The following is a 27209-nucleotide window of genomic DNA, read 5'->3' as shown; positions in this document are numbered from 1 at the left end:
GCCAACATGTTGTTTTGGTGGGCAGCCCACAATGCAACGCACTGCTCCCACTCTGGAGTGTGATGAAGTTTGAGGTACTGAAATAAATTGGTAGTGCTGCTGTCTTTGACTGATACCGTCTTCAGACAGAGTTTGCAGCAAGGAATGGTTTGGTCTTCAATGGAAACTTCAAAGCCGTACCAATTCTACATAACTGACTTGCTCTTGCTATTTTTAGCCACAAACTTCTCACTCTCCTTAGCAAATGGCATTTTTGTACTGGTGTGTGGAGACCAAAGACTGTGGAGACTACTGTCACAGTTAGGAGGAGGAGCCGGCGGTAGCCCGGAGGCGCGCAGCCTGGGAACACGAGAGAGATGAAATTCAATTTGACGATTACCCTTTTATAAATATCATCCTAATTATATAATCCGATTTTGATTTAAAATTGATTAATCTTGCAACCCTAGAAGGTAGGCATAACATTAAAAGTTTCTTACTGTCTTCTTCACAGCAGACATTTAGCTGGTTAAAAGCAGGTAAAAACACAGGTTACTGATAACATTAATGATGGCTCTATTCTTTCCCCAAATGGCGTAGGTTTCAAAGTGCCCTTACCTCATCTCTCTTTCCTCATGTTGGGTGATGAGGTTGCTGTAGAAGTTTTCCAGGGTCACTTTGGCCATGGTGACCCGCTCCTTGGTGTGGTTACTCATGGTGGAGCATGAGCTTTGGCCTGTCATAGCCATCCTTTACCTGAAAAAAATGCAGACAGTAAAGGGAGCCTTTCACCGGGAACAGTTCCACTTTCATAAATAGATAAAAATTCAGGCTGTGAGAGAGCTGAAAGGAGTCCAAAACCTGCACTGACATAAATACTACTTTACATCTTTAGTCAGAATTATTCAGTTCTCATATGTCAAGAAAAAGAGGAAGGAAGGCATATGCTGTGTCGGTTGTGCAGAGTAACAGGGATAACATTGTGACAGCAAAGGAACAATGATGAAAGTTGATTTGTGTAAGCCTTGATGGTTTAGACCCACTGTGACTTACATGAAAGATGAAGCCAAATGTGCGAAAACAGACTGTTGTAAAAGCAGAAGTACTGATTAAGCATCTCTGCAGTAGTAAAATGACAAATTCCAAACTCAGATACATTCTCATACTATAAAATAAAAAGTCACACTTTAAATTTCATTTACATTGCCTGTATGAAAAGAGAAAAGCCAAGCTTACACCATTGTACAACACATCTAAACACAACTCAGAAAACAATGAACATTAACTTAACTCTGAAATGTAAATCAGTTTTCAGTGTCAAAGTCAGCAACGGAAAATCTATGATGCCTTTTTCGTCTTTTACATTGTTTCATTTTGTAAAACAACAACTCATTACAAGCATTTCCTTCATTTTGTTTTAAAGCAGCATTAAATCAAAATTTAAAAATGAACACAAAGGGCACAAACTCAAAATCAGAGACAGTACACTATCTTGTGTCATCACATCTTTCATTTTTCATCATGTTACATCTGATGTGTGTATATATAGAATTAAACACCCACCCTTAAATGCATTCAAACTACAGTAATATTTCGGTTTTGAACATCTATGAAGTAGAAAGTACAGATATTTGTGTTCAAGCTAAAAGGAAAAAGTTACTAGAAAAAGTTCTCAAATAAAGGACAGATTCTGGAAAAAACTGATGAAGTATTTCTTCTCAGGTGCTTTCATCAAAATTGGGTGTGTGTCTTTGGTTATACTACTGGAACAGAATAAGTATACGAGTTAAAGAAATTCTGATCTGGGTATTAACTGCTACCGAAAGGGCATTTATTTTAATCAAGCTGGTAACTGACATCACACATGAGAGATATACTTTCAAATGTGTGTGTGCGCGCACACGAAGACGCGAAAACAGACACGTTCGGCACTCTATTACATGAAGAGTAATGTTCAGCTGCTAATAGTGTCTCTTTGAGATGATTAATAACCGAATCACACTGAGGCTACGGACAGAAGTTAAATGCACTTTATTTAGGTTTATCCGTTCTTATAGCTACTGTCAAGACGGAGTTGTGGTTTCGGTCTCACGGTATTCAGACAAACAAACAAAAAAAAAACTACATACCTTAATAGATAAATACTATGTCGCCAAAGTAATGAAACTCAATCCTAACGTCGTGTTTCATCGACTGTCACTTTTATTTATTAAGGTTACGCAAGTTATCTTAACTTGAACGTTCTGTAAAGAAATTATTTAACCTACCAACATTTGTTAGCTTGCTAGTTAGCTATTAAAGTTCCAAAGCTCAAGTCAAACACTGACAGTATCAACAACGCCTTATGTTTTCTTCAAATTAAAACTGTACCTTTTCCTCAACGGAATTTTGCAGACCGAGCGTGAAAGTCTTTTATTCTGAAAGCTGTAAGCGGAACAACATATTTACGTTATACAACACTTGATGGTTTAAAGTTAACAGAAGCTATTTGCTTCTGGTGAAGTTAGCTTAGTAAACGTTAGCTACGGAGCGTAATCTACCACAACACCACAAATTTTTTAGTTTCGAAACCAAACTATCTAAGACGGAAAATGTGCGCAATTAATTGAGCACTGATTAAGTAAGAACATATTCAATACAGTGTACTTTAATTAATTCATGCTGCATGTTTGTAGTTAGTCTTTGTTCGCTTACCTTGGTTGAAGGTGCGGTGTCTGCCGTGTCTTCCTCTGCTTTGCCGAGTGTTGAATCAAACAAAGTCTGACCTAAGCCTGACACCTAGTGGCCAAACGTATGGAACGTCTTGTTTTTGTTCTTCTAGTTTATTGGCGGTTGCCAAACCACTTTAATGGTGCATTACCGCCACCAATTGGACAGGAGTGTGGAACAAATGATTGGCAGGAAAAAAACAACTAAATCCTTCCTGTAAAATCTATATCCCTTAAGAAATTCTATCTATCTATCTATCTATCTATCTATCTATCTATCTATCTATCTATCTATCTATCTATCTATCTATCTGTCTGTCTGTCTGTCTAATCTGTGTGTGTGTGTGTGTGTGTGTGTGTGTGTGTGTGTGTGTGTGTGTGTGTGTGTGTGTGTGTGTGTGTGTGTGTGTGTGTGTGTAAGTGCTTCCAACCACTTTCCCAAGAAGACCCTTTAATGAAAAATAATCATGTTTCAGTTTCTTAAGTGAGGTTAATAATTTTTACGTTGCTCAGTATATGCCTTGCACTCCAGCAGTACATGTTTAATGGTTTCTGACTCATTGCATTTGCCGCATAATCCTGTTGGATGCTTTCCTATTTTATGTAATGATTGATTTAATCCAATGTGTCCTAAAGAAGTTGAGTTATGATTCCTTCTTTCTGCTGATTTCAACCTCCAATCTTGCTTTTTTCCTACCCGTGTAGTTATGGTATATAGATGCCTACCTGTTTCACTCCTATTCCAATATTCCTGCCAGACTTTATACATTTGTAACGTAATTTCATTTCAGCCTTACTAATAGGAATCTGTAACCCTATGTCCCTATTTTCCAAGGCTTGTTTGGCCAGTTTATCCACTTTCCTAATTTCCCTCTACCCCTACATGAGCAGGAACTCAAATAAATCTTACTTCAAATCTGTTTGGCAGGTGACATAATTCACTCGGAACTTCAAACAGAATATTCCTGCCTAGATGCTGACTTTCCACTTTTAATGCTAGAAAGAGCTGAGAGACTGTCAGTTACAATACAACATCTTGATCTAAGTTTCCCTCTACCCACAGTAATGCTAATCTTATTGCCAGGAGCTCTACAGTAAACACTGATAAATGATCTGATGACCTTTCTTTAACGGGTACATCATAGCAAGGAATAAAGACTGCTGCTGCTGTTTTTCCTGAATCTGGTTCTTTTGCTCCATCAGTGTATATACGAGTTTTCCCCATAAAGTGCTGATCTGTATATCTCTAAACTATTACATGAGTATGTACATTATGTGTTTTTTGTTTTATTACCTCATGCAGACTTAGGTCTATGGACACTGTTTTAAAAAGCCAAGGGGGTATGCTATATTTAGGAAAAGTAGGCCAGTACCTAAAATTGCACAAACCCAAACTTTCTGCTTAGCTTGACCAAACCCATCTAAAACTTCTGAAATTTGACTTGTTATGTTCCTAACAATCTTTTAGGACCTCATTAATGGGATGAGAACTTCTATGTCCCTGAATTAACCCTGTATGCCAACAACAGACCGACTCTGCTGATTCTTAGTGGCAATATAGTGTCATCCGCAACTGACACATAAAGCACATTGTCGGTCCGGCTACCTACCTGACATTTGTGTCCCCATTATTTACTGATTTATATGACCCAAAAATGAGTCACACATTTATAACAAATGGTTTAAATGACATCTGTAGGTATCTATAACTCAAACAGAGGAATCGGACATTAAAAGCACAATTGTATTACACAACTTTAAAGCTGCCGTATGTAGGATTGTGGCCAAAACTGGTACTGCAATCACATCAAAATACTGTAGAGCGTGGTATCCCTCCCCTCCTCCTCCCCCCAGGCTAGGGGTTGCCAGATCCTGCATGAGCATCTACTACTAGTGTTTTCACAAATCCTTGCCACCACACCATAAATTTCATACAAAAAATCATCACCAGACTTATTATACATAAGTATAATTTATAATAGGCCAGGACAAATGTCCTGCCCACTCAAATGAAAGTTTGCAAAGATTCAGAAGATAGGGAAAAGGGAAATGAGCCCTTAAGTTTCATTTTTACTACACGCCACACAATCGCTTTATCCCCCCCCGACTGAACCACGGATGCCGGAACTACCCCCCCCTTCCAGAACCCCCCCCGACCGAACCATGGACACCGAACTACCGACCCCCCCCCCCCCTTCGGATTGCACACCACTAAATGAAGAGTCCACTTTCACAGAAAACACTGTACAACAAGGAGTTATCATGGTAAGAGACAAGTCCTACACCGGTGCCCGATCTGTTCACAGTCCTGGACCGCAGTCTCTTCACCAGGGCCAGGAAAAGAGAGTGCTGCCCGGCCCCGGGAGAAGGGACCGGGTGAAGAGGCTGCGACCCCGGCTCTGAGTGGCTTTTACCAGTGGTCAGACTAAGGCAGAGCCGGCGTCGGTCTTCAAATCCTTCTCCTCTTTCAGCTTTCTCCTTGTTTCAAAGTCATTTCCTACACATCTCCTTGTTTTGTTTCTCACTTTGTCACGATGTATTTGGGAATAATACAAGGCCTTTTAGGTTTATTAACGTCAGACATTTGTGATCAGAAATGTTCCAGCTGCAGCTCAGTGGAACTGGCAACCTGGATGATGAAAAGGCTTCTGACTCTGTGATGGACAACAGGTGATGGGCGGAGCCTCAGACCAAACACACAATGTCAACATAAACATCATTTCGGGGCTGACACTGAGCTTTTCAAATGCAAATATTCTGCTGGACTACTACTGTCAGTGATATCAGTATTTGAAATGAACATGATTCCTTAATGTCTGGTGACACTCAAAGGCCATTTTACAATTACTCAGAACAGAATCCTACATACTGTACCTTTAAATAATGTATGTGTCCAGTGTTTTGTCATCAGTGTATGTTAATCAACTTTCACAAGCCATGACATGATCAGCACAAAAATTGCAACCTCTCACACACTTAAATCAGGTGAAACTGTATTTTGACCATTATCTTTGTTGACTCTGTCCAAGAACTAAATTGTCTGTTAGTATGAGTCATTGAGATGATGCATGCATTTTGTATATACGATAACATACAGGATAGTAAATAAAATATCACTAAAAGAGAAATATGCTGTATATTCTTGTATTTGTACTCTGTTTTCTAAAACCATTACATTAACCATTTTTCTGCATATCTTAAACTTATGTTGAATCTGTACTATATGTGTATATTAAAGACTTATTTAATTGTATAGACAAAACAAACAATGTAGATTAGATTTTCCTTCACAATTCTGAGTGTCTCTCTTGGTCTCAACACCACAAAAGCAAGCTCATATAACCGCTCACATTTCACCAGCAAATGTTCCTGATTGGCTAAAGTCCGACCAACTTTCACGGTAGATTGGATAAGATGTTGACATGAAGCTCATGTAAACACACAATGAATACATTCAGTGAAATACATACAAATACATATAGAAAGTTGGTCACATTTGGAGGCAACTGTCTGTATTCTGTCATCATTCACCTATTCAACATGATTGTCTTATCATGCCTTCAGCTTCAATCTCCATGCTTGCAGTGAGCTATTAGTTCTTCCTCCACTAGATGCATGGATTCTAGATGCATAGAATAGGCTGTTAAGTTGTGGGTTATTTGATGGTGGGTGGTTGATTTGACAACACAATGCGTTACAATACAAGTACATATGGGATTGTGGTAGGAATCCTGGTGAGTTTTTGAAATTTTAAGAATGATACAGCGGACATGGTGGTGCAGTGTTAGCACTCGAGCCTCACAGCAAGAAGGTCCTAGGTTCGATTCCAACACCAGTCGATGGGGGATGGGACTTTTCTGTGTGGAGTTTGCATGTTCTCCCTGTGTCTGCATGGGTTCTCTCCAGGTACTCCTCCAACTTCCTCCCACCATCCAAAAACATGCACTGATAGGTTAATTGGTTAATCTAAATTGCCCATAGGTGTGAATGTGAGAGTGATTCTTTGTCTCTATATGTCAGCCCTGTGATGAACTGGCGACATGTCCAGGGTGTACCCTGCCTTCACCCTTAAGTAGCTGGGATAGGCCCCAAGCGACCCCTTGACCCTACTAGAGGATAAAGTGGGTTCAGATAATGAATGAATGAATGAATGAATGAAAATCACCACTGGTGAGACACAGTACTTGATGAAGAAATGCTTTGTTTATTTCAAGGTCTTATTTATGTATAAATAAGAGCTCGCACAGCAACCAAGGACTGTTGCTGTATGAGGACAGATTTCTGTCAACTGTCCAAATGGAAGACACTTTTGAACCCAAAAGTTGCAATGTCAGGTGCTGACTGCATGCATTAGACATAATAACACTAACAGCATAAACACAAGATTATATTCAGCATACAGGATGACATCTTAAAATGAGAATACCAAGTTATTGATACAAAGAACAGTGGTGATCCAGAAAAAAATGACGGGGGGTCCAGGGGCTGACCTTAAAAACTGTAATTTTTTTATAACCATACCCTGAATAAATGATTAAATTTAACCTTACTAATGACACCACTTTGGAACCAAAGCAAGAGTTTGCTTTAATGAGGTAGGCCTCAGTTATGGCATTGAATTCCATTGCATTCCAAATAATTTAAATCAGAAACCACAGGATACAGTAGAGGTAGTGCATTACCACGTATTACTAAATATATTATTTAATGTATTTTATTATTATTCAAATATTTAATAACACACTTGTAGTAAATCATTACTTAATTAATTAGGATTGTATTCTTCTGAAACAGAGATCTCACTCACAGTGAGTGGACTTGCCAGAGGGCAAGGCCCCAATTGTTTTTCGTTCGTTTTTAGGGACCAAGCCGAGAGGGCAAGTTCACTCACACAGTGAGTGGACTTGCCAGAAGGCAAGGCCCCTATTGTTTTTCGTTCATTTTTTATTATTATTTTCCCGACGCCAGTTTGAACTGGATTTTGACCCCCTAAACATGCTCGAAAACTCACCAAATGTCAGGTCCGGTATGTCAGGTCCGGTAAGTCAGGTCTGGTATGTCAGGTCCGGCGAAAAATTTGATAAAATGCAAAAATTAACCCCGTAGGTGCCAAAATGCACTCCCTAGCACCACCTATGTCAAAAAACACAAAAACCGCCATAGCGGCCAGCAGGAATGTCCGAGAGACATGAAACCAATGCGAAAATGTTCCTTACATCAAGCACTACAAATGTTCCAGTGGGCACTGAGAGCTAACTCCAACAGGAAGTTGGCAAATTGCCTTTCAAAGTAAAACCCCCAACTTAAAACTAGTATGAGCCTGTTTGTCATATTGGCTTCTAAGTAGCATCAAAAGATAGAGTGAACCCTTCTCAAAAAACTGTCTTCGCAAATTCCTAATTAATGTCTTAGTTATTTTTTATAAGTTCGGAAAAATGCGATGTTTGGGACTAATTTTTAAATTTCGACTTTTCCCCACATGTTATATATCCATACGTTTAGAAAATCACCCCAACTTTTCTATGCAAAAATTTTTGAGATGGGATGTACAGTTATGGAGTTATAAAATACTGTTTGTTTTTATGCTTTTTTGGCTTTAACCTGCCATTTGACCCCGTCAACATGCTCAGAAACTCACCAAACTTGTCACATATGTCATGTCTGGTGAATACTTTCATACAATATCAAAAATAACCCCTTAAGGACCAAAATGGACTCTGTAGCGCCACCTACACATACAAAACTGCCCCTAGTGGCCAGTAGGAATGTCGTACAGACATGAAACCAATGCCAAAATGTTGGTCTCATCGAGCCCGACAAATCATAAACTCACACTCATTAGCTAAATCCAACAGGAACTTGGCAATCTGCCTCGGCATATATTATATTATCCAGGAATTACAAGGACGAGGTGCTTTCCACCATCACTGCTTATTCAGTTCAATCTCTTATGACTAATGTTATTTATTAAATAAGCTCAGGAGTCTATGTGCTTGCCTCTAGTCCAAGAATTTTTGAGATTGGATGTACCATTATGGATAAATCGTAGTTTGTTTCTGCAGATCCATGCAGAGGTTTTCTGCCACAGACTCTGAGCTTTGTCTCTGTGTGTGTGTGTAACCCGACACCGCTGAGTAGACTGACAGGGAAACAAAAGGTGAAAGCTGATTGGCTGAATCTTTTCCTGTGGAATGCATACAATGAAACCACCAGGTGGTGCTGTAAGACCATGAACAGACAGTCAGATTCCTAGTTTGACTTAAAGACATGACAAGTGTGACAACATGACAACTGTCAAACGGTCCACACAAGAACATTTGAACAATACAGAAAAAATATGAAAATTACATAAGAAATATATGTACGTATGTCCAAAATTATATTTGAATAAAAGTTGAATAAAAATGAAGACATGATAAAAATGTGAATGGTACACACACACACACACACACACACACAAACATAATAAAGTTAGACAGAAGGCCCCTATTGTTTTTCGTTTGTTTTTTATTATTATTTTTCTGCTGCCATTTTGAACTGGATTTTGACCCCCTAAACATGCTGGAAAAATCACCAAATTTGGCACATATGTCAGGTCCGGCGAAAAATTTTATAAAATGCAAAAAATTAAACCCCGTAGGTGCCAAATGGGCTCTCTAGCACCACCTATGTCAGAAACCATGGGAAACCACCATAGCGGCCAGCAGGATGTCTGAGAGACATGAAACCAATGCCAAATGTTCCTTACATCGAGCACTACAAAAAATATAGGAGGACGCTTGAGCTCTCTCCAAGAGGAAGTCAGAAAATTGCCTTTCAAAGTAAAACCTCAGTTATATATATACAGGGTGTCCCATAAGTCTCCATACATAGGAAGAATAAACGTTTCTTGACATAAACCATTTTTATTTACATAATATGACTGCCCTTTTGTCAGGAACACATTTCCATGCGTGGCCTCCACTGCTGGAGAACTATAAAGAAGAAATATAAGAAGACATGTTAGAACCAATATGTATGGAATGTATTATGTCCTCCTATGTATGGAGACTTTGGGACACCCTCTATCTATCTATCGATCGATTGATCGATCGATAGATAGAATAAAAATGAGGACGATAAAATGTTAATGGTACACAAACACCACAATAAAGTTTTACCAAAATCAAGCCTTATAAGGTAAAGTATAAGTTTTAACGCTCACCTGTTTGTACAATTTCAAGTCACTCAAACGGATTCGGTCTGTCACACACACATTTGCATACACACACAGTAGGCTTTTTCAAAATAAAGCCTCATTATAAGGTGATGGTGGTTTCAGCAGAGGGGCACAGGTATTCTGTAGGGCGAAGGAGGACGGATGCAAAAACGAGGGGGCTGGTGGCGGGATGGGAGAGGTGTGAGTGGAGCTGAGGTGTCGCCAGCCACGGGAGGCGGAATGTACGGGAGGCGGAACGTACGGGAGGTGGAACGCACGGGAGGCAGAATGCATGGGAGGCGTAACGCACGGGAGGCGGAACGTATGGGAGGCAGAACGCATGGGAGGCGGACCTACGGGAGGCGGAACATATGGGAGGCAGAACTAACGGAGGCGGAACATATGGGAGGCGGAACACATGGGAAGCAGAACGCACGGGAGGCGGAATGCACGGAGGCAGAATTCACGGGAGGCAGAATTCACAGGAGGCGGAACGTACGGAAGACGGAACGTAGGGGAGGCGGAATGCACAGGAGGCAGAACGTATGGGAGGCAGAACGCATGGGAGGCAGAACGTAGGGGAGGCGGATCGCCCTGTGTGAGGTCCCGCCAATGCTGCTTGCAGCTTTAATTTAATATATGTGTATATATATATATATATATATATATATACCACACACACACAGTATAGTACCGTATATATATATATATTATATATATATATATATATATATTATATATATATTTTGCAAAACGATTAAATGATTAAACAAGGTTCCCGTGTCTACTCAAGGTTAGGCCTGGGTGGTAAATGGTTAAGGTTAGGATTAGGCTATGGTTGGGGTTAGTTTTCAGTGGTAAATGGCCCTTGTGTGTACTGTGTGAAGGTTCGTTGCTAAGCTAATGCTAACACGAAAAGTTGACGGCCTGGAGTGAGTCGCATCCCCGCCATGTTTAGGATTTGGACCGGGGATACACTATAGGACAGCAAGTGAGTGTCAAAGCTGTTATCTTACTATATTGATCCATCAGACCTGTCCATGGTCTGTGACTTAGATAAACGCTAACGTCAACTATGTACAACTGATGTTGTGTGGATTTGTTTCTGGTATTATTTGTTATAGGTATTATTTGTGCGAATGTGGTATATGACATTTTGTTCATGCTCTCTTATATTCTTCATTTCATAGGTCTTATGTATCTCATTGTTGTGTTTAGTGTTTTTGGTTTTTTTTTTTTTTGTAGTTTTTTTTTTTTTTTCTCTTCTGCCCAGTTTACTCAGTTCTGGTTGTAGTTATTGTCACCATTATAATTGTCTCCATGGTTGTTGCTGTTTGTATTGTTGATACTTTCTTGTGAGGGTCTTCGCCACCTTCTTCTCTCTTGTTCTCTTCCCTTCTTCTACCCCCCCCACCCCCACCCCCCATGTCAGATCCGGCATCGTAATGTGGTTCAACAAAACTCATAATAAACACAGTAGAATATCAAAGGGCGCTTCATATACTTTATGAAGTTACCCTTGGTAAAGCAAATTTGTTCAGCACCAAAAGGAACCAGACTACCATTCTGCTGTTAGGACGCTGGACAAGACAAGTAGGAAAAAAAAAAAAAAAAAAAAAAAGATAAATGCTAACGTCAACTATGTGTTAAGAAGGACATTACCTGTCGGTTCACTGTTAATAATACCTCACTTGTTTGTGCTTGTGGCTAATGCTTATCACAAGCTAGCAAGCTACCGATGTTAGCACGTGTTCAGTGACAGACATTGGTGATTCTTACATTTATGTTAATACTGTAAACGTAAGAAACATGCCAAAGGACTCTACAATTAGCAGGGCTACCGTAATTATCTTAGTTGGATGTTAAAATTGTGATTTGGAATTTGCCGGTGTTGTGTCAAGGTATGGATCCCGCTCAGAATTGTTTTCCCTGGCAGCAGGAAGATAATTTCGGGCCTTTCTAAACTAAATGGCGAATGACATGGAATAATGAATTAACACGTAAGATTTGGCTATGGCTACGTAAGATTTGGCAATGACCACATAAGATTTGGCGTAACAACTGCTCCTTTGTCATTTGGAATAGTTTGAATGGAATGATAGCTATAATGGGAACGACGGATGACTTCGAATAACGGAAAACGTGTCGGTTTACTGGCTGGCTGGCTGGCCTCTAGTAAATATAGTGAACAGAATATGAAAGTAAGAGCATTTATCCCCTGAAGTTAGCTGTCGGTGTAGCCCTTGCCTCAGCTGTAAGTGAAGCTCCAGAGAGCTGCGCGAGCCCATCTAACTTGATTTTCAAAATAAAAGCGTTTCCGTATCAACTTGACTGGACAAAAGCGTCCACTATCATCTTCCTGATATATTAGAACAGGCATGTCCAAAGTCCGGCCCGGGGGCCAATCACGGCCCGCGGTCAGATTTTATACGGCCCACAGCTTGGGTTTTATATTATATTATTTATGGCCCGCTTGGACTGTTGATCCGAGTGCATGAATCATAAAAGGTTCCAAATGCAGTTTCTCCTTTCACCTCATGGTGGCAGCACCACTCTACCTCTATCTGGCTCTGTGACTTTGCTGTGAACCATTTTCGCTCATTTCTAACCATGGCGCCTGTAAATAAAAAAAAGGAAAGTTGACAGTGAGGGCCGCCGCTTCCAGGAGAGATGGGAATTGCAATTTTTTTTCACTGAAAATCGAGGTGATTGTGTTTGCCTAATTTGTCGAGAGCTTGTTGCCTTGTTTAAGGAATTCAATGTAAAGAGACACGAGCAGACAAAACATGCTAACGCATACGACAAGCTAGCAGGGAGTGAGCGTTCCGAAAAAGTGAAGCAAATTCCAGCTGCTTTAAACTCACAACAGTGACTCTTCATGTGAACCTGGGAGTTCAATGAATTCACCACCAAGGCAGGCTACCAAGTTGCCAGGTTAGTTGCCTCTAACTGCTGGTGTTTTGTACTTGTACATGTGACACAAAATATTACTTTCTGAATGATTTTGTGAAAGACAAGAGTAAGAGTCATATGTCTTCATCTAAAATGTTAACAGACTTCGCATTACTGAGTAATATATGAGTAATGATTACTCATATAAGTCATGTTTAAAATGAATGTGGGGTTAAGATTTTTATCAACTTTTTGGAAGTTTAAGATACTCCATACAGTTTGTTCTATGTAATCTGACTCCAGATGTGAAAGGAAGGCAGAATTGTTTTTTCTTTTTTTTTTTTTTTAATTTGTTCACACCTGAGTGGCGTAGGTCTGGTTACATTGCCATTAAAAAAAATTATATTGTGACAATGAAAATAAAATTATTGTAGAACAGCACATTTATATGTAATTTTTACTGTTTAAAAAATGTCTGAAGGGACCACTGGCCCTGGCAATGTCCACATTATCAGATCTGGCCCTCTTTAAAAAAAGTTTGGACACCCCTGTATTAGAACCAAGGCATCACGTATGTGACGTGACATTATACGCACTGTTGTCAATCAAGTTGGAATAAAATGTTTTTATCTCTTCCCATTAAATTAATGTGGTATTGTGATTCAATCTTGATAAAGTGTAACTGAATGCAGTCGGTATGTAATCATTACAGCTGGTCAAAGGTGATTACTGATGTGAATAAATAGGAAAAAAGGGGAAATGTATCTGAAAATGTAATCATTCCATCTTTATACACAGCGGTGTACTTCTTTTAAGAACCTACTTATAGTATAATTCTTATAAGTCCATTTGTTGGATCTGTAAAATTCTGAAAAGCACGAGTTTACTTCTAAATATGAATAACGTCTTTGGTTTTTGGCCATAATAAATGTCATACAATTCAAATGGGCAAAAAATTGATTTTTGATTCATCGTATTAGTCAATATCTCCCTCTCTAAAGCAAATGACAACAATATCCCATGGAATGACACTGTCACTCTGGAGAATGATAGTCCATTCTTATGACCACCTTCCCCCTTGACAAATGGAATGACACTTATACTCAGTGGAATGACACTGCAATTCATAAGAATGACAGTGTTTTTCTCCTTGTTATAATCCCTCTCTAAAGCAAATGACACCAATATCCCATGGAATGACACTGTCATTCTGGAGAATGGCAAGACTCAAGGTGTGAATGTAGGTCAGGGATGTCAAACTCAATTTAGGTCAGGGGCCACATTCAGCCTAGTTTGATCTCAGATGGGCTGGGCCAGTAAAATATTAGCATAACACCTTTGAATAATGCCAACTCCAAACTTTTCTCTTTGTTTTAGTACAAAAAATAACATTAAATTCTGAAAATATTTACAAACTATGCAAACAAAAAAGACAATAACCTGAAAAAACTGAAAATTCTTATTAAAAATAAGTGCAATTTTAACAATATTACGCATAAATTTATCATTTATACATTTGCATTGTGGACTAAATCTACAAAGGCACTAAACATTAACAGGCATTATATTGTTTAAATTGCACTTAATTTTCTTTAGACATTTCAGGTTGTTCAGGTTATTCACATTTTATTGTTAAAGAATAGTTTAGAAATGTAGGCTAAATATTTTCATAATTCAATGTTATTTTTTGTGCTAAAACAGAAAAAAAAGAATTGTCATTATTTATTGGCATAATGTAACATTATTTTTATTCACGTTAAACCAAAAAGAATATTTGGAGACATTATTTATAGATTATGCTATTATTTTTCTTGCAAATTCATCCCATGGACTGGATTGGAACCTTTGGTTGGCCGGTTTTGGACCGTGGGCCGCATGTTTTACATGTGATATAGGCTATTATATAGTTTAGTGTTCTTAAAGGAGACCAATGGAAGGTGTTGCCATAAAATTTTCACTGTCCCTCTTGCAAATATGCAACTCTTTAGCTACCAATATGTTTGTTTTTATGAGGACTTTTATAGAGTACAAAAAGAAATGTGTTAGCACAATATTTTATGGATGTTTGCATGTTATGTCAAGGTCTGAACAAAGAGAGGTAAGCACACTGAATAGTGGCTATTAAAAAAATCACACACTGGCACCTGTGATTGTTCTCCAGCATTCTCTGTTCAGTAGTTCTACACCTCCAAGCAAGTGTGACAGGCTTGTTTTAATGTCTGTATGTGTCCAGTTTTCAGGATATAGCATGTACTTTGTAAATGCTGTGTACATTTTCCTAAGTCAAATGGAAAAGTTGATGAAATTGTTGCCATAACATTTCATAGTATGTTTTTACTTGTCTTTTCATCGACAGGGTTTGTGCAATACTGTAAGACTGCAGAATGTTTTGTTGCTTTTTTGAAAAATAAATGTTTTTCCGAACATTTAAATGTGTTTAATTTCTTCCCTTCAATACAATACAAAATCGTATAATTACATTTGAAGAAATCTCATTTATGTTAAGTAGTGATAAATGCATATGCATATGCTTAAGATAATTATTTCAAACAAGTTGGGGTACAAGGAAAATTAGTTAACTGAAATGATGACTTTAGTAATATGAATGATAATCTATGTCAATACAACTTAAAATGTTTAGTTTCGACATGTGTAAAAACTAAAGTGGGTTAAGGCAACAGGTTTCCATGCAAATTTCTAGTAAACTCAGCTAATTCAGGTTTACAGTCTAAGAATCTGTTTAAAATGGCTGACTTTTTAGTCTGAGTCGTGTCCGTCTGTACGACTAGATCTTCAATCAAGAACCAGTGCATATATATATGAAACAGTTTTATTTAACGCTTGGCCATATTAACAAACACATGTATGAAAAAATTTAAACAACTGATAGAATACAGCAAATTGGGACAAAAACTGAACTGACTGTCAAACTGACTGGGAAAGCCTGAAAGCAAAAGCTTAATGCCTGGCTCAGTGTTGACCCGCTTTATTCCTCTCCAGACGTCCGCCCTGCCAGTCCAAACCATCTTATGGCTGCTGACTCCTTCAGTGGCGGATCTGGTGGAGCCACATTGTCTCTCAGCACCTATAATGTAAAATAGACACAAACAGAGTGAATATTTTTTTCAAATAATTTTTCAAGTAAGCCCATAACTGCCTGTGAGTATGTGACAGTGGGAAGAGCACATAATGGACAGAATTGATTGAATGAATATGTAATATGGGGCCTTTACACACAATTGTGCATGTGCTGAGAGGAGAAAATGTAAAAAAAAAAAAATAATTTAGCACACACAAAGTGATTTATCAAACCCCAAAACAGTTCTGCTCACAGAAACTGCGTCTATATTTACCAGGTCTCAAAAAGGAGGTGCAAACAGGTTGGATGCATAATTACACACACATGGAAGCAGTTTGGAGACAAAGAAATGATGAAATGAGATGCAGATGATGCATTTTTCGCCCTCCTGTAAACATTTTTGGAATAACGGAAGAAAAAATAATTGAGACGTATTAAAATAGAATAAGAATTACAAGTCCATCTCTAATCTTCTGATGATCAGCCGCTGTTTTCCGACATGAAACTATGTTAAGCTTTTTCTCTAATGTGCACCTGATAAAGCTTAACATGGACAACATCCATAATATGAGGGTTAGGGTAGGGTAAATGTAAGAATCACCAGTGTCTGTCACCGAACACGGGCTAACATCGGTAGTTTGCTAGCTTGTGATAAGCATTAGCCACAAGCACAAACAAGTGAGGTAACAATGAACCGACAGGTAATGTTCCTCTTAACACATAGTTGACGTTAGCGTTTATCTAAGTCACAGACCATGGACAGGTCTTATGGATCAATATAGTAAGATAACAGCTTTGACACTCACCTGCTGTCCTGAAGTGTATCCCCGATCCAAATCCTAAACATGGCGGGGATGCGACTCACTCCAGGCCGTCAACTTTTCGTGTTAGCATTAGCTTAGCAACGAACCTTCACACAGTACACACAAGGGCCATTTACCACTGAAAACTAACCCCAACCATAGCCTAACCCTAACCTTAACCATTTACCACCCAGGCCGAACCTTGAGCAGACACGGGAACCTTATTTAATTATTTAACCACTATAAACAACTATATTAATGTATACATATGTATTAAAATAACTTTATTTTTTAGCGCACCGACCTCCACTTCCGGTGGGGTACTTCCTTAGCATTAGCCACATTAGCTGAAAGCCTTAAAAATTTTCAGCCTATGCTTTTATTTTTTGTGGTGGCCTTAATTTTAAAGCAAGAGACCTTTCGGGTAAACAGCGCCCCCTTAATTGAAAAGGTGGGTGATGGGTTTTTTTTTCTTATAGTGGATATGTTTTTGGGCTGTTCTTTTTTTTCTTATAGGGGATAATTTTTTTGGGCTGTTCTCTTTTTTTTCTTATAGTGGATAATTTTTTTGGCCTGTTGCACCTCTGGGCCACCGTAGTTATCATTACATATGAATTCTATTACATATCTGCTGTAATGTTCATAGGTGTCCTCACAATCACTGATGTGCATATTTTGTGTCGCTGTTGAAATATAATTGACGTTTTAATTTACATTAAATGATAACCTGAATCTATCAGCTGATCAAATATGAGACTTCCACCCTACAAAACATATCAACATTTAATAAACTAGCAAGATGTGTAACCTACTGATTTCAAACATAGCAAAATATTTGACTTCTCCCCACAGACACTAGCATGTAAATAGATGTCATCCTTTGTAAATAGCTGACAGTACAAAGGACAAGCAAGCTACAAACATGAACTGTTAAATATCAATTTAAAAAAAAAAAAAAAAAGGAGTAAATCATGAGGAAACATTTTAAACAGCACAAAGAAACAAAGGACAGGTAATAAATATATATCACCTATTCATTAAATGCTAAATAATGCTTCATTTAAAAAAAGAAAAGAAAACACTGCAGTCTGCTTACCTTGTTCTTCAGATCTGATGATCCTTTGTCAGTGGATACCAGGAATGTCAGAGAGTTCTTAGCACATTTAAGGAAAGTAAATCTCTGACTCAGTAAAAAGGAATACTATTTGATCTGTAGATTCATTTGTTTTAGTAGCTTACCATCATGCATATCATCAAAGTCTATATCATCCATGTTCACAACGTCATTGTCAGGGTTGGCCTTCAAACTAAACATATGACTGAAAATTTACAAAGAGAAATAGTTACTTATATCAGAGGGGTAGGGAGGAAAAATGTATTTAACAGAACACTCAAGAACACCCTTTTTTACTTTGAGACCAAATTATTGTTGACTGACCAACAGTTGTTTCACTGGTCACTAAAAACATTTTAAAAGAGGTAAAACTACATTGTGCACTTAAATCAACCATCTGGGACCTGTTCCATGATTTTTGAACCATTATTGCAGCAGTTCTATATCCTGCATAATAGCCATGAATGGCACAGAATGTATGACACTGTGGTGATATACACCTTAGAGGGACCACTGCCATTGATTCCTTTCATCAGTCCTTCTAAGGGCCAAGGAAAAGTCAACATAGGCAATGTAATTAGGGCCAGCATCATCTGGGATATTTATAATAATAATAATGGATTAGATTTATATCACACTTTTCTATGTGTGTATACTCAAAGTGTGTACAGTGAAGCCGTTATTCATTCATTGTCTACAATCACCTACTGAGGAACTAAAATGTTGAGTACATCTCCTCCTCTACTTTAATCACTTACAGACAATACTAAAAACTTACTGTCTTTTCATTTCACACAAACTACAAAAGGAATCCAGATAAATCACTCAGTTTAATTCTGTGAACACCAACATCTAAACCTGGCCATGTTTCCTTGAACAGCTGTCTCAGGAGGTCGTTGTGCATGTACAGGGACAGGACTTTGTCCTGAGGGTTCTTGGGACATATCCTGCCTTGTGCTGCTAGCTGAGCTTGACTGCAGTATTCTGTTCCTGGACTTTATAAACAATAGATTCAATCCAATTATTTTTGTAAGACTGTGTAGTTAGTAGGCCTGTAACGGTACACAAAATTTTTGGTTTGGTACGTTTTTGGTTTTGAAAGCCACGGTGTGTGTGTGTGTGTGTGTTTTTTTTTTTTTTTTTTGTTTTTTTTTTTCAGTGCAGTACGGGAAGAAAGAAAAAACCCTCAAAATGTCTTTAATGCATTTATTATGAATTTTTGAACATTTTCCCCCCAATTTTTGGAGACAATAAAATTGAAAAAACAGGAATAATATAATTCTGCTGCTATGAATCAAATATAAAATAAAATATAATAAAAGAAAATAGACATTACTAAATGTATTTTAAACATTAGTATTGCACTATTCCCTGAAAGGTATTTTTGAAAAAACAACACAAATCAAATCACAGTTCTCTCAGTTCACATTCAGCATTAAAATAACATAAAAAATCCACATGAAGTGCAACATTAAGAAGAGAGCAAACTTGTATTCTCTTTTCACAAACTGAAGAGCAACATTGACAACAAAATGGTAAATGGACTGAACTTATATAGCGCATTTTCTACACCTTCATGGTGCCCAAAGCGCATTACAATTCCTCACATTCACCCATTCACACACACACACACACACACACACACACACACACACACACACACACACACACACACACACACACTCATACACTAGCAGGCGACTGCTGCCATGCAAGGCGCTGCCTGGCCCTACTGGGAGCAATTTAGGGTTCAGTGTCTTGCCCAAGGACACTTCAACATGTGGACAGTCAGAGCCAGGATTCGAACCGCTGACCCTTTGGTCACTGGACGACCCGCTCTACCACAGCCGCCCAAAATTAACCAAATTCTTTATTTTAGGAGAGCGAACAAACAGTTTAAGTCACTTGTCTTTCACCTGAACTTGAAGTGATCCCAAACGGGACTGTAATGATAACGGAGGGTCTTCAATCTCTTCTTTCCAGGTTGACATCATATTTGGTGTTTGTTTTTGTTTTTTTTACCTTATGGCAGCTGCTATTTCATATTTTGGGTATATGTACGCTCCTTCAATATGTCCGTGTGGAACTTGCGCGGATTTAAAGTTCCGCATCGAACGACGTATTTTGTTCCTCCATGCAGAACTTCATGAAGTGATAAGAGTCTTTCAAAACAGTAAAAACCATCTATTTATGACTTGTTTTTAATATTTTCCTGCTTTTCTGAGTAGAGCAGGTAAAAGGGTCATTTTTGAGCATTTCACGCAAAGAGAAGCTGTTAAATTATACAAATTAATGGCAACCATTCAGAAAAGAAAGAAAACCAACAACATAACCATGTAACATGTAACAACATAATGCACCATACAATCGTAACATTTCTGACAAAAATAATACATCAGTTTCTGAGTTAGTAATATGGGTAATTTCCATTAATTTCCACTAGATGGCAGTATTGTATTATCAAGTAACTGTGACTGCCTCTGTGGGTGTCTTTAACTATTTACATGTTTATGTGCAAATAATTATGTTAACCATTTTCATTTGGTTTAACGCCTCTCTCGGCATGTGTGGGTATGTGTGTGTCTTAAAGTGTTTATATGTATATACCATTTTTGCTGTTATTCAATGCTCCTCCTGTCTGTCCTTTCCTGCAGGATTATTGAAGCACTTGAATGGAATTACGTAACTGAGAACTGCTTTGGTTTAATGCCCTGCCTTTCTTGTTTTGTCACAGCTACAGCTGGACAGGAGATGTAATTGACAAGTCCCACTAATAAAACAATCTAATGTTTTCTGTTAGGCAAAGTTTTATAGTATCAGTGAACTGGTGTTTAGAGTAAAGTCAACCACCACCTTTAACTCTTCTTACGCTCCTATGAATGAGGACTTATTCAAGTAATAAACAAGTCAATAGACAATAAATAAGTCAATAAACAACTGGATCACTGAAGGTTTGCTGGCTTAGTTTTAAGTCAGTTCATACCAGCTGCACTCCATGGATCCTGCTACCAACATTATAGACTGTCTTCAGGCTGGTATTGGAATATCTTGCACAGTGAAGAAGTCACTTATGCCAAAAAAAAGTCTCATAATTGAGGATACATTGTAAATTAATCTAAACCCTGCAGGCCTGCAGCTGATGAGTTTTCAATGTCGAAACAATACAAAGTCATTTGAAGAAGCATCAACATTTAATGTGTATACTACTGATTTTAAAGGTGTTTCTGTGTAAAAGAATGTCTCAATTGCTGTGCTCCGCATTTGCACCAACAAACACACTCATCCACCTGCTGCCACTGTTTAAAATATCTACAGATATTATTATTAGATCTTTTATTTTTTTTGTATCTGATGGGACAGACTACCCATTACTTTTACTTCTCATAATGTGCAGTTGTGACTATAGACTTATATCAGCAGAGGTAAAAGTTTCACCAGAGGATACAAATCATTTTAAGGGAATGTAATGGGAATGTATTATAAAGTCACATATTTTTCAGTGTGTGCAAATGTAATACATTAAAGCTTTACATATCTAACCAATGGCTAACCAGTGGCTAAGCATAGCTAAGCAATGGCTTTTAACATGAAAACATGTTATTTTATTGAGTGTTAGCATGTTCTATTGTTTTTATTTCAGCAATAAACCACACAAATCCTATAAATCTCACGCCTGTGTGTGTGTGTGTGTGTGTGTGTGTGTGTATATATGAGTATATCTTAGCTTTAGCAGAATATATGTATCTATACAGAAGTGAAAAGTAAAAAGAAAAGAAAAAGCAACACTAAACAATTGTCTTTATCAGTTGATGTCTGCCCCTGGATCTCCTGCTGTGATGATTGATGTTGTCCACAAAGAAACCAGATCTTTGTCCAACAGTTTTAGTAGACAGGTGATGGATGCCAGAGTTCTCCGTTGGTTGCTCAAAGAGGGCAATCAGATCTTCCAGGACACTGATGACGCTATAGCAGATGTATTGTTGTTTAAGATAATAGTGCAACAAAGTCAGACATTTTCCACACACTACCATTCTCAGCTGACAACATGTCCAAAGTCATCCGACGGATCCATGTCATCAGGGACGTGGGGCTGGCTCTGATTCCTCTCACAGCACAATGTAGTTCATGATGCTCATGAAGTCCTTCTGCAACCCCCCTTGGAACTCTATTGGCATTGATGATTATCTGAGGGTCGAATGATATTCCTGGGATGATAGTGGATCATCTTTTTGCAGTGTGAAAGAACATCTCATGACTTTCTCCTCCTTGCTCTTGGAGAGACATATGTGTATATAACATATGTGGCAGGAGACAACTGGAAACATTCCTGACCCTGAACCTCACTGACTGAGAGAGAGAAAACCTGTGAGCACTCAATGAAGAGACCTTAGGAACAAAACTTATCTGTGCATTTAACAAGAGCATCTCTCAGTCCACACATCCCAAAGTGTTTGAATGGTTGTTATGGCTGAGGTCTGTCCATGATCAGGTTTTCATAGGGACCTTTTACTGATTACCTCTACGAGTGATTTATCCTCTATGGTGACAGGGATCTGGTGGTTTCTTCACTGGGTTTGATATGACCCCCCTAATTCTTATCTATCTAAAGGGATCCCCTTTGTAGCCCAGAACTTCCCCCCAGTCGCCAGTCGGACAAATCACCCAGTTGTCACTGTGACTCTTACAGTGTAGGAGGAGAACCCAGGTCGTCCTTTCTGTAATTTTCAAGAATCTGAAATGGACCCTTCTGCTTCACACTGGTCCAGTTGCCCTCCTTCTCACTTTAATGAGGACCCTCAGTCCTGGTTTTACTACTGGGTCTGATTTCACCAGGTCTCCTGAAAAAAAATTAACAAAAAAGAGACTTCTGTACTGGTTAATACTTTATTCATATATTCTGCTAAAGTCAATCATCTCCTTCTCCACTCCTCTTCAGGTTCCTATTCATTATAACATTATATCACTCCATCAACCCCACTGGTTATGGATGATAAATACAATAATTTTAATTTTTTTTTTCATTTCTTATAACCATTAGGGACATTATATGATTTGCAAAATGTGAACCATTATCATTATACATTTCCTCTTGAATTCCATAACTCAACAATGAAAGAAATAATTGGAGGGTTTATTTAAGTATAAGAATTAATCCCCAAAGAAAAATTCAGTTGTCAGACAGCTCATACCTGTTCATTTACTCTTCAGTTTAAACTAAAATGACTGTAAATGTCCTACATACTTATTTCTCTTCATTAGATCAGCATGAAAAATACAAAGAAAATGAGTCTTAAATACTAATATTGGGAGTTATTTATCCATTTAGTTTCTTTTTCAAAGTTCATTTACTTTATATTTAATAATTTTCTAATAATTAATGCCTGACCATTTACTTATCCAACATGCAACATTTTTTTTTAACGTTCATGATTATCTCCTCCATCCTTATGCATGAGAAAACAGTCATAAACCATTTATTGTTGACTTGTTTTTTAGACTTTCTTGCTTTTCTAAGTAGAGAAGATAAAAATGTCATTTTTGAGCGTTTCACGCAAAAAAAAGCTGTTTTTGTCACTTTGGGACAAGGATGTTTTTTCTCAAGCAGAACTTCATGAACTGAAAAGACATGAAAAAAAAAAACAGCCATAAACCACTTATTTCTGACTTGTTTTTAGTGTTTTCTTGCTTTTCTGAATACAGCAGGTAAAAATGTCATTTTTGAGCATTTCACGCAAAAAGAAGCTGGTTTTGTCACTTTGAGACTAGGATGTTTTTTCTGAAACAGAACTTCTTGACCTGAAAAGATTTTGAGAAAACAGACATAAACCACTCATTTTTGACTTCTTCTTCTTTTTTTTTTTTTTTAAAGTGGTTTCTTTCTTTTCTGAGTAGAGCAGGTAAAATGTCATTTTTGAGCATTTCACACAAAAAGAAGCTGTTTTGGTCACTTTGAGACAAGGATATTTTTTCTCATTCAGAACTTCATTGTCTAATAAGACTTTGACAAAATAGCCATAAACCACTCATTTTAACTTGTTTTTAGTGTTTTCATGCTTTTCTGAATGGAAAAGGCCACAATGTCATTTTTGAGCGTTTTTCACGTAAAAAAGGAGGAGGAAATGTCGTGCTGACCCAGGTCAGGATAAGGCCAGGACGGTCGGCGGACTCTGTCTTTATCCAGGCCATTGTGGCACGTTGCCATTTTTCCAGGCCCGTGTGGGACTCTGTTCTTGTTTTCAAAGACAGAACGCCGGTTAACTGATCTCCTTTATAACCTCCGGTGCTTTTCTCATCTGGCGCTGGATAACGGTAAAATGGTATGTGGGACTTCGTTATTTTTTTCCATACAGAACCCCTGTAAGCCTAACCCCTTTTTAACCTCTGGTGCTTTTCTTACATGGAGCTTGATAACGGTAAAACTCGAACCGTCTGTGGCCATTTTTCAGAACTCTGCTCCTCCTTGCCCTGGTCTGACTCTTTTTTCTGTCTCACTCCCACTCTTTCCTCCAGCCACCTTAAAGCTGCACACTGAATTCTGTCATTTTTCAAACTGCCCCGTGGAGATGGAATGCTTCCCCACATTGCAGCCAAACACTGGGGGCTGAACTCTGGCCCTCCTTGCCTGTCTTCAGTGTGACTCGGACTTCTACAAACTGCACTTGCTGTATTTATTGTATTTTAAATGTATTGTAATTGTATTTTATTGTGTTTTAATGGTATTTGAATTGTATTTTATTCGTAATGTTTAATTATGCTTTGTACTGTAAAGAACTTTGTGACTCTGTCTGTGAAATGTGCTCTATCAATAAAATGTACTGACTATTTTGCCTACTAACTTGCCCCCCCACACCATTCTTAAAGCTTAAATTCTTAAAGCTCCACACTGGGGCTGAAAATCTGGTCCTCTGGCCCGGTTAGGGTTAGGGCTGAGGACAGGACCAGGGTTAGGGCTCCGGGCTCTGGCTCCGTTCCAGAGTTCGGGTTAGGGCTGAGGCCAGGGCCAGAAGTGGGGACTCTGGGCTTGGCCTCAGTTCCAGGGCCAGGGTTAGGGCTGAGGCCAGGGTCAGAGTTAGGGCTTTAGGCTCTGGCTCAGTTCAAGGCTCCAGGCTCCAGGCTCTAGGTTACGAGCTCCAGGCTCCAGGCTCCAGGCTCCAGGCTCCAGGCTCCAGGCTCCAGGCTCCAGGCTCCGCGCTCCAGGCTCCAGGCTCCAGGCTCCAGGCTCCAGGCTCCAGGCTCGGGGTCATTTCCAAGTTCCAGGCTCCAGGCTCGAGGTTAGTTCTAGGCTCCGGGCTCCAGTCTCCGGGATCTAGGCTCCCCTCTCGGGGTGATTTGGAGGCTCCGATATTCAGAGTTTGGGCTTGGGGTCAGTTCCAGGCTCCGGGCTCCAGTTTCCAGGCTATTGGCTCCAGGGTCTACGCTACTTCCTCTGGGATCCAGGCTTTGGGCTCGTAGTGTGTTCCAGGCTCCCGGCTCAAGGTTTTAGGCTCCACACTCCGGGCTCGGTGTCAGTTCCAGGCTCCGGGCTCCAGGCTCGGGGTCATTTCCAGGCACCGGGATCCAGGCTCCAGGCTCCAGGCTCCGCACTCCATGCTCCAGGCTCCAGGCTCCGGGCTGGTGGTCTTTTCCAGCCTCCGGGCTTAAGGCTCTGGGTCAGTTCCAGGCTCCGGGCTCCGGGCTCCGGGCTCCGGGCTCAAGGCTCAAGGCTCAAGGCTCCAGGTTCAGTGCTCCAGGCTCCGGGCTCCAGGCTTCAGGCTCCGGGTTGCAGCCTCAAGGCTCGAGGCTCCGTTTTCCAGGGTCCGGGCTCGGGGTGAGTTCAGGGCTCTGGGCTCAAGGCTCCGGGCTCTGGGCTCAGGGTCAGTTAGAGACTCCGGGCTCCAGGCTCCAGGGATCAATATTCCAAGCTCCAGGCTCCGCGCTCCAGGCTCCAAAATCGGGGCTCTGGGTTAGTTCCAGGCTTCACACTAAAGGCTCTTGGCTCCAGGCTCCGGGCTCCAATCTCTGGGTTTCGGGGTCAGTTCCATGCTCCAGGCTCCAGGCTCCAGGCTCCAGACTCCAGGCTCCAGGCTCCAGGCTCCAGGCTCCAGGCTCCAGGCAGCGACCTCCAGGCTACGGGCTCTGGGTCAGTTCCAGGATCCAGGCTCTGGGCTCCAGACTCCGGCCTGTGGGCTCCGCACAACAGGCTCCAGGCTCCAGGCTCCATGCTCAAGGGACCAGGTTCGGGGTCAGTTCCAGGCTTCGGGCTCCAGGCTCCAGGCTCCTGGTTCCAGCCTCAAGGTTCGAGGCTCCGTTCTCCATGGTCCGGGCTCGGGGTGAGTTAAGGGCTCCGGGCTCAGGGCTCCAACCTCCAGGTTCCATGCTCCAGGCTCTTGGTCATTTCCAGGCTCCGTGTTCCAGGCTATAGGTTCCGGACTCTGGGCGCGGGATTAGTTCCAGGCTCTGGGCTCCAGGATCCAGGCTCCAAGCTTTGGCTATGGGCTCCAGGCTAAAGGCACGGGGTCATTTCCACTCTCCAGGCTCCATACTCCACGGTCCAGGCTCTGGACTCGGGGTCAGTTCCAGGCTCCGGGCTACAGGCTCCAGGATCACAGCTCCATGCTCATTGCTCCATGCTCCATGCTCCAGGCTCCAGACTCCAGGCTCCAGTCTCCAGGGTCCTGGCTCCAGGCTCCGCGCTCCAGGCTCCGGGCTTGTGATCAGTTCCAGGCTCAAGGTTCCACGTTAGGGTTCAGTTCCAGGCTCCAGGCTCCAGGCTCCAGGCTCCAGGCTCCAGGCTCCAGGCTCCAGGTTCTGGGCTCCGGGCTCCGGGCTCCGGGCTCAAAACGCCATGCTCATGGCTCCATGCTCAATCTCCGGGCTCCGGGCTCCAATTTCGGGGTCAGTTCCAGGCTTCGGGCTCCAGGCTCCAGGCTCCAGGCTCCTGGCTCCAGGCTCCAGGCTCAAGGTTCCGTGCTCTGTGTCAGTTCCAGGCACCAGGCTCATGGCTCAAGGCTCGGGGTCAGTTCGAGGATTTGGGCTCCGGGCTCCAGGCTCTAGGCTCAAGGCTCAAGGCTCCAGGCTCCAGGCTCCAGGCTCCAAGCTCCAGGTTCCAGGCTACATGCTAAGGGTCAGTTCCAGGCTTCGGGCTCCAGGCTTTAGGCTCTGTTTCAGTTCAAGTCTCCAGGCTCCAGGCTCTTGGCTCTGGGTCTGTTCCAGGCTCCGGGCTCCAGGCTCAATGCTCAAGGCTCTGGGCTCCAGGCTCCGCACTCGTCGTCAGTTAAAGACTCTGGGCTTCAGACTCCATGGTTGGGGTCAGTTCAAGGCTCCAGGCTCCAGGTTCCACGCTCCAGGCTCCAGGCTCCAGGCTCCAGGCTCCAGGCTCCAGGCTCCAGGCTCCAGGCTCCAGGCTCATGTTCAGTGCAGGCTCCAGGCTCCAGGCTCCTTTCTCCGGGCTGCAGGC

The 27209-nt window shown here is 40.5% G+C and overlaps 1 protein-coding gene across 1 annotated transcript in view; it reads right to left on the bottom strand.

Annotated features, from left to right (window-relative positions):
• LOC115421974 (serine/threonine-protein kinase 38-like) overlaps positions 1-2746 on the bottom strand; it is a 74092-nt gene extending 71346 nt beyond the window's left edge. The window contains 2 exon segments of the mRNA XM_030137995.1: positions 598-735; positions 2674-2746. Coding sequence (XP_029993855.1) covers positions 598-728 — 131 coding nt within the window. The 5' untranslated portion in view covers positions 729-735; positions 2674-2746.
• Between the last annotated feature and the right edge of the window lie 24463 nt (positions 2747-27209).

Source organism: Sphaeramia orbicularis, chromosome 7 (genome assembly GCF_902148855.1).
Source record: "Sphaeramia orbicularis chromosome 7, fSphaOr1.1, whole genome shotgun sequence".
NCBI lineage: Eukaryota > Metazoa > Chordata > Actinopteri > Kurtiformes > Apogonidae > Sphaeramia > Sphaeramia orbicularis.
This window is presented reverse-complemented; position numbering and strand designations above follow the sequence as displayed.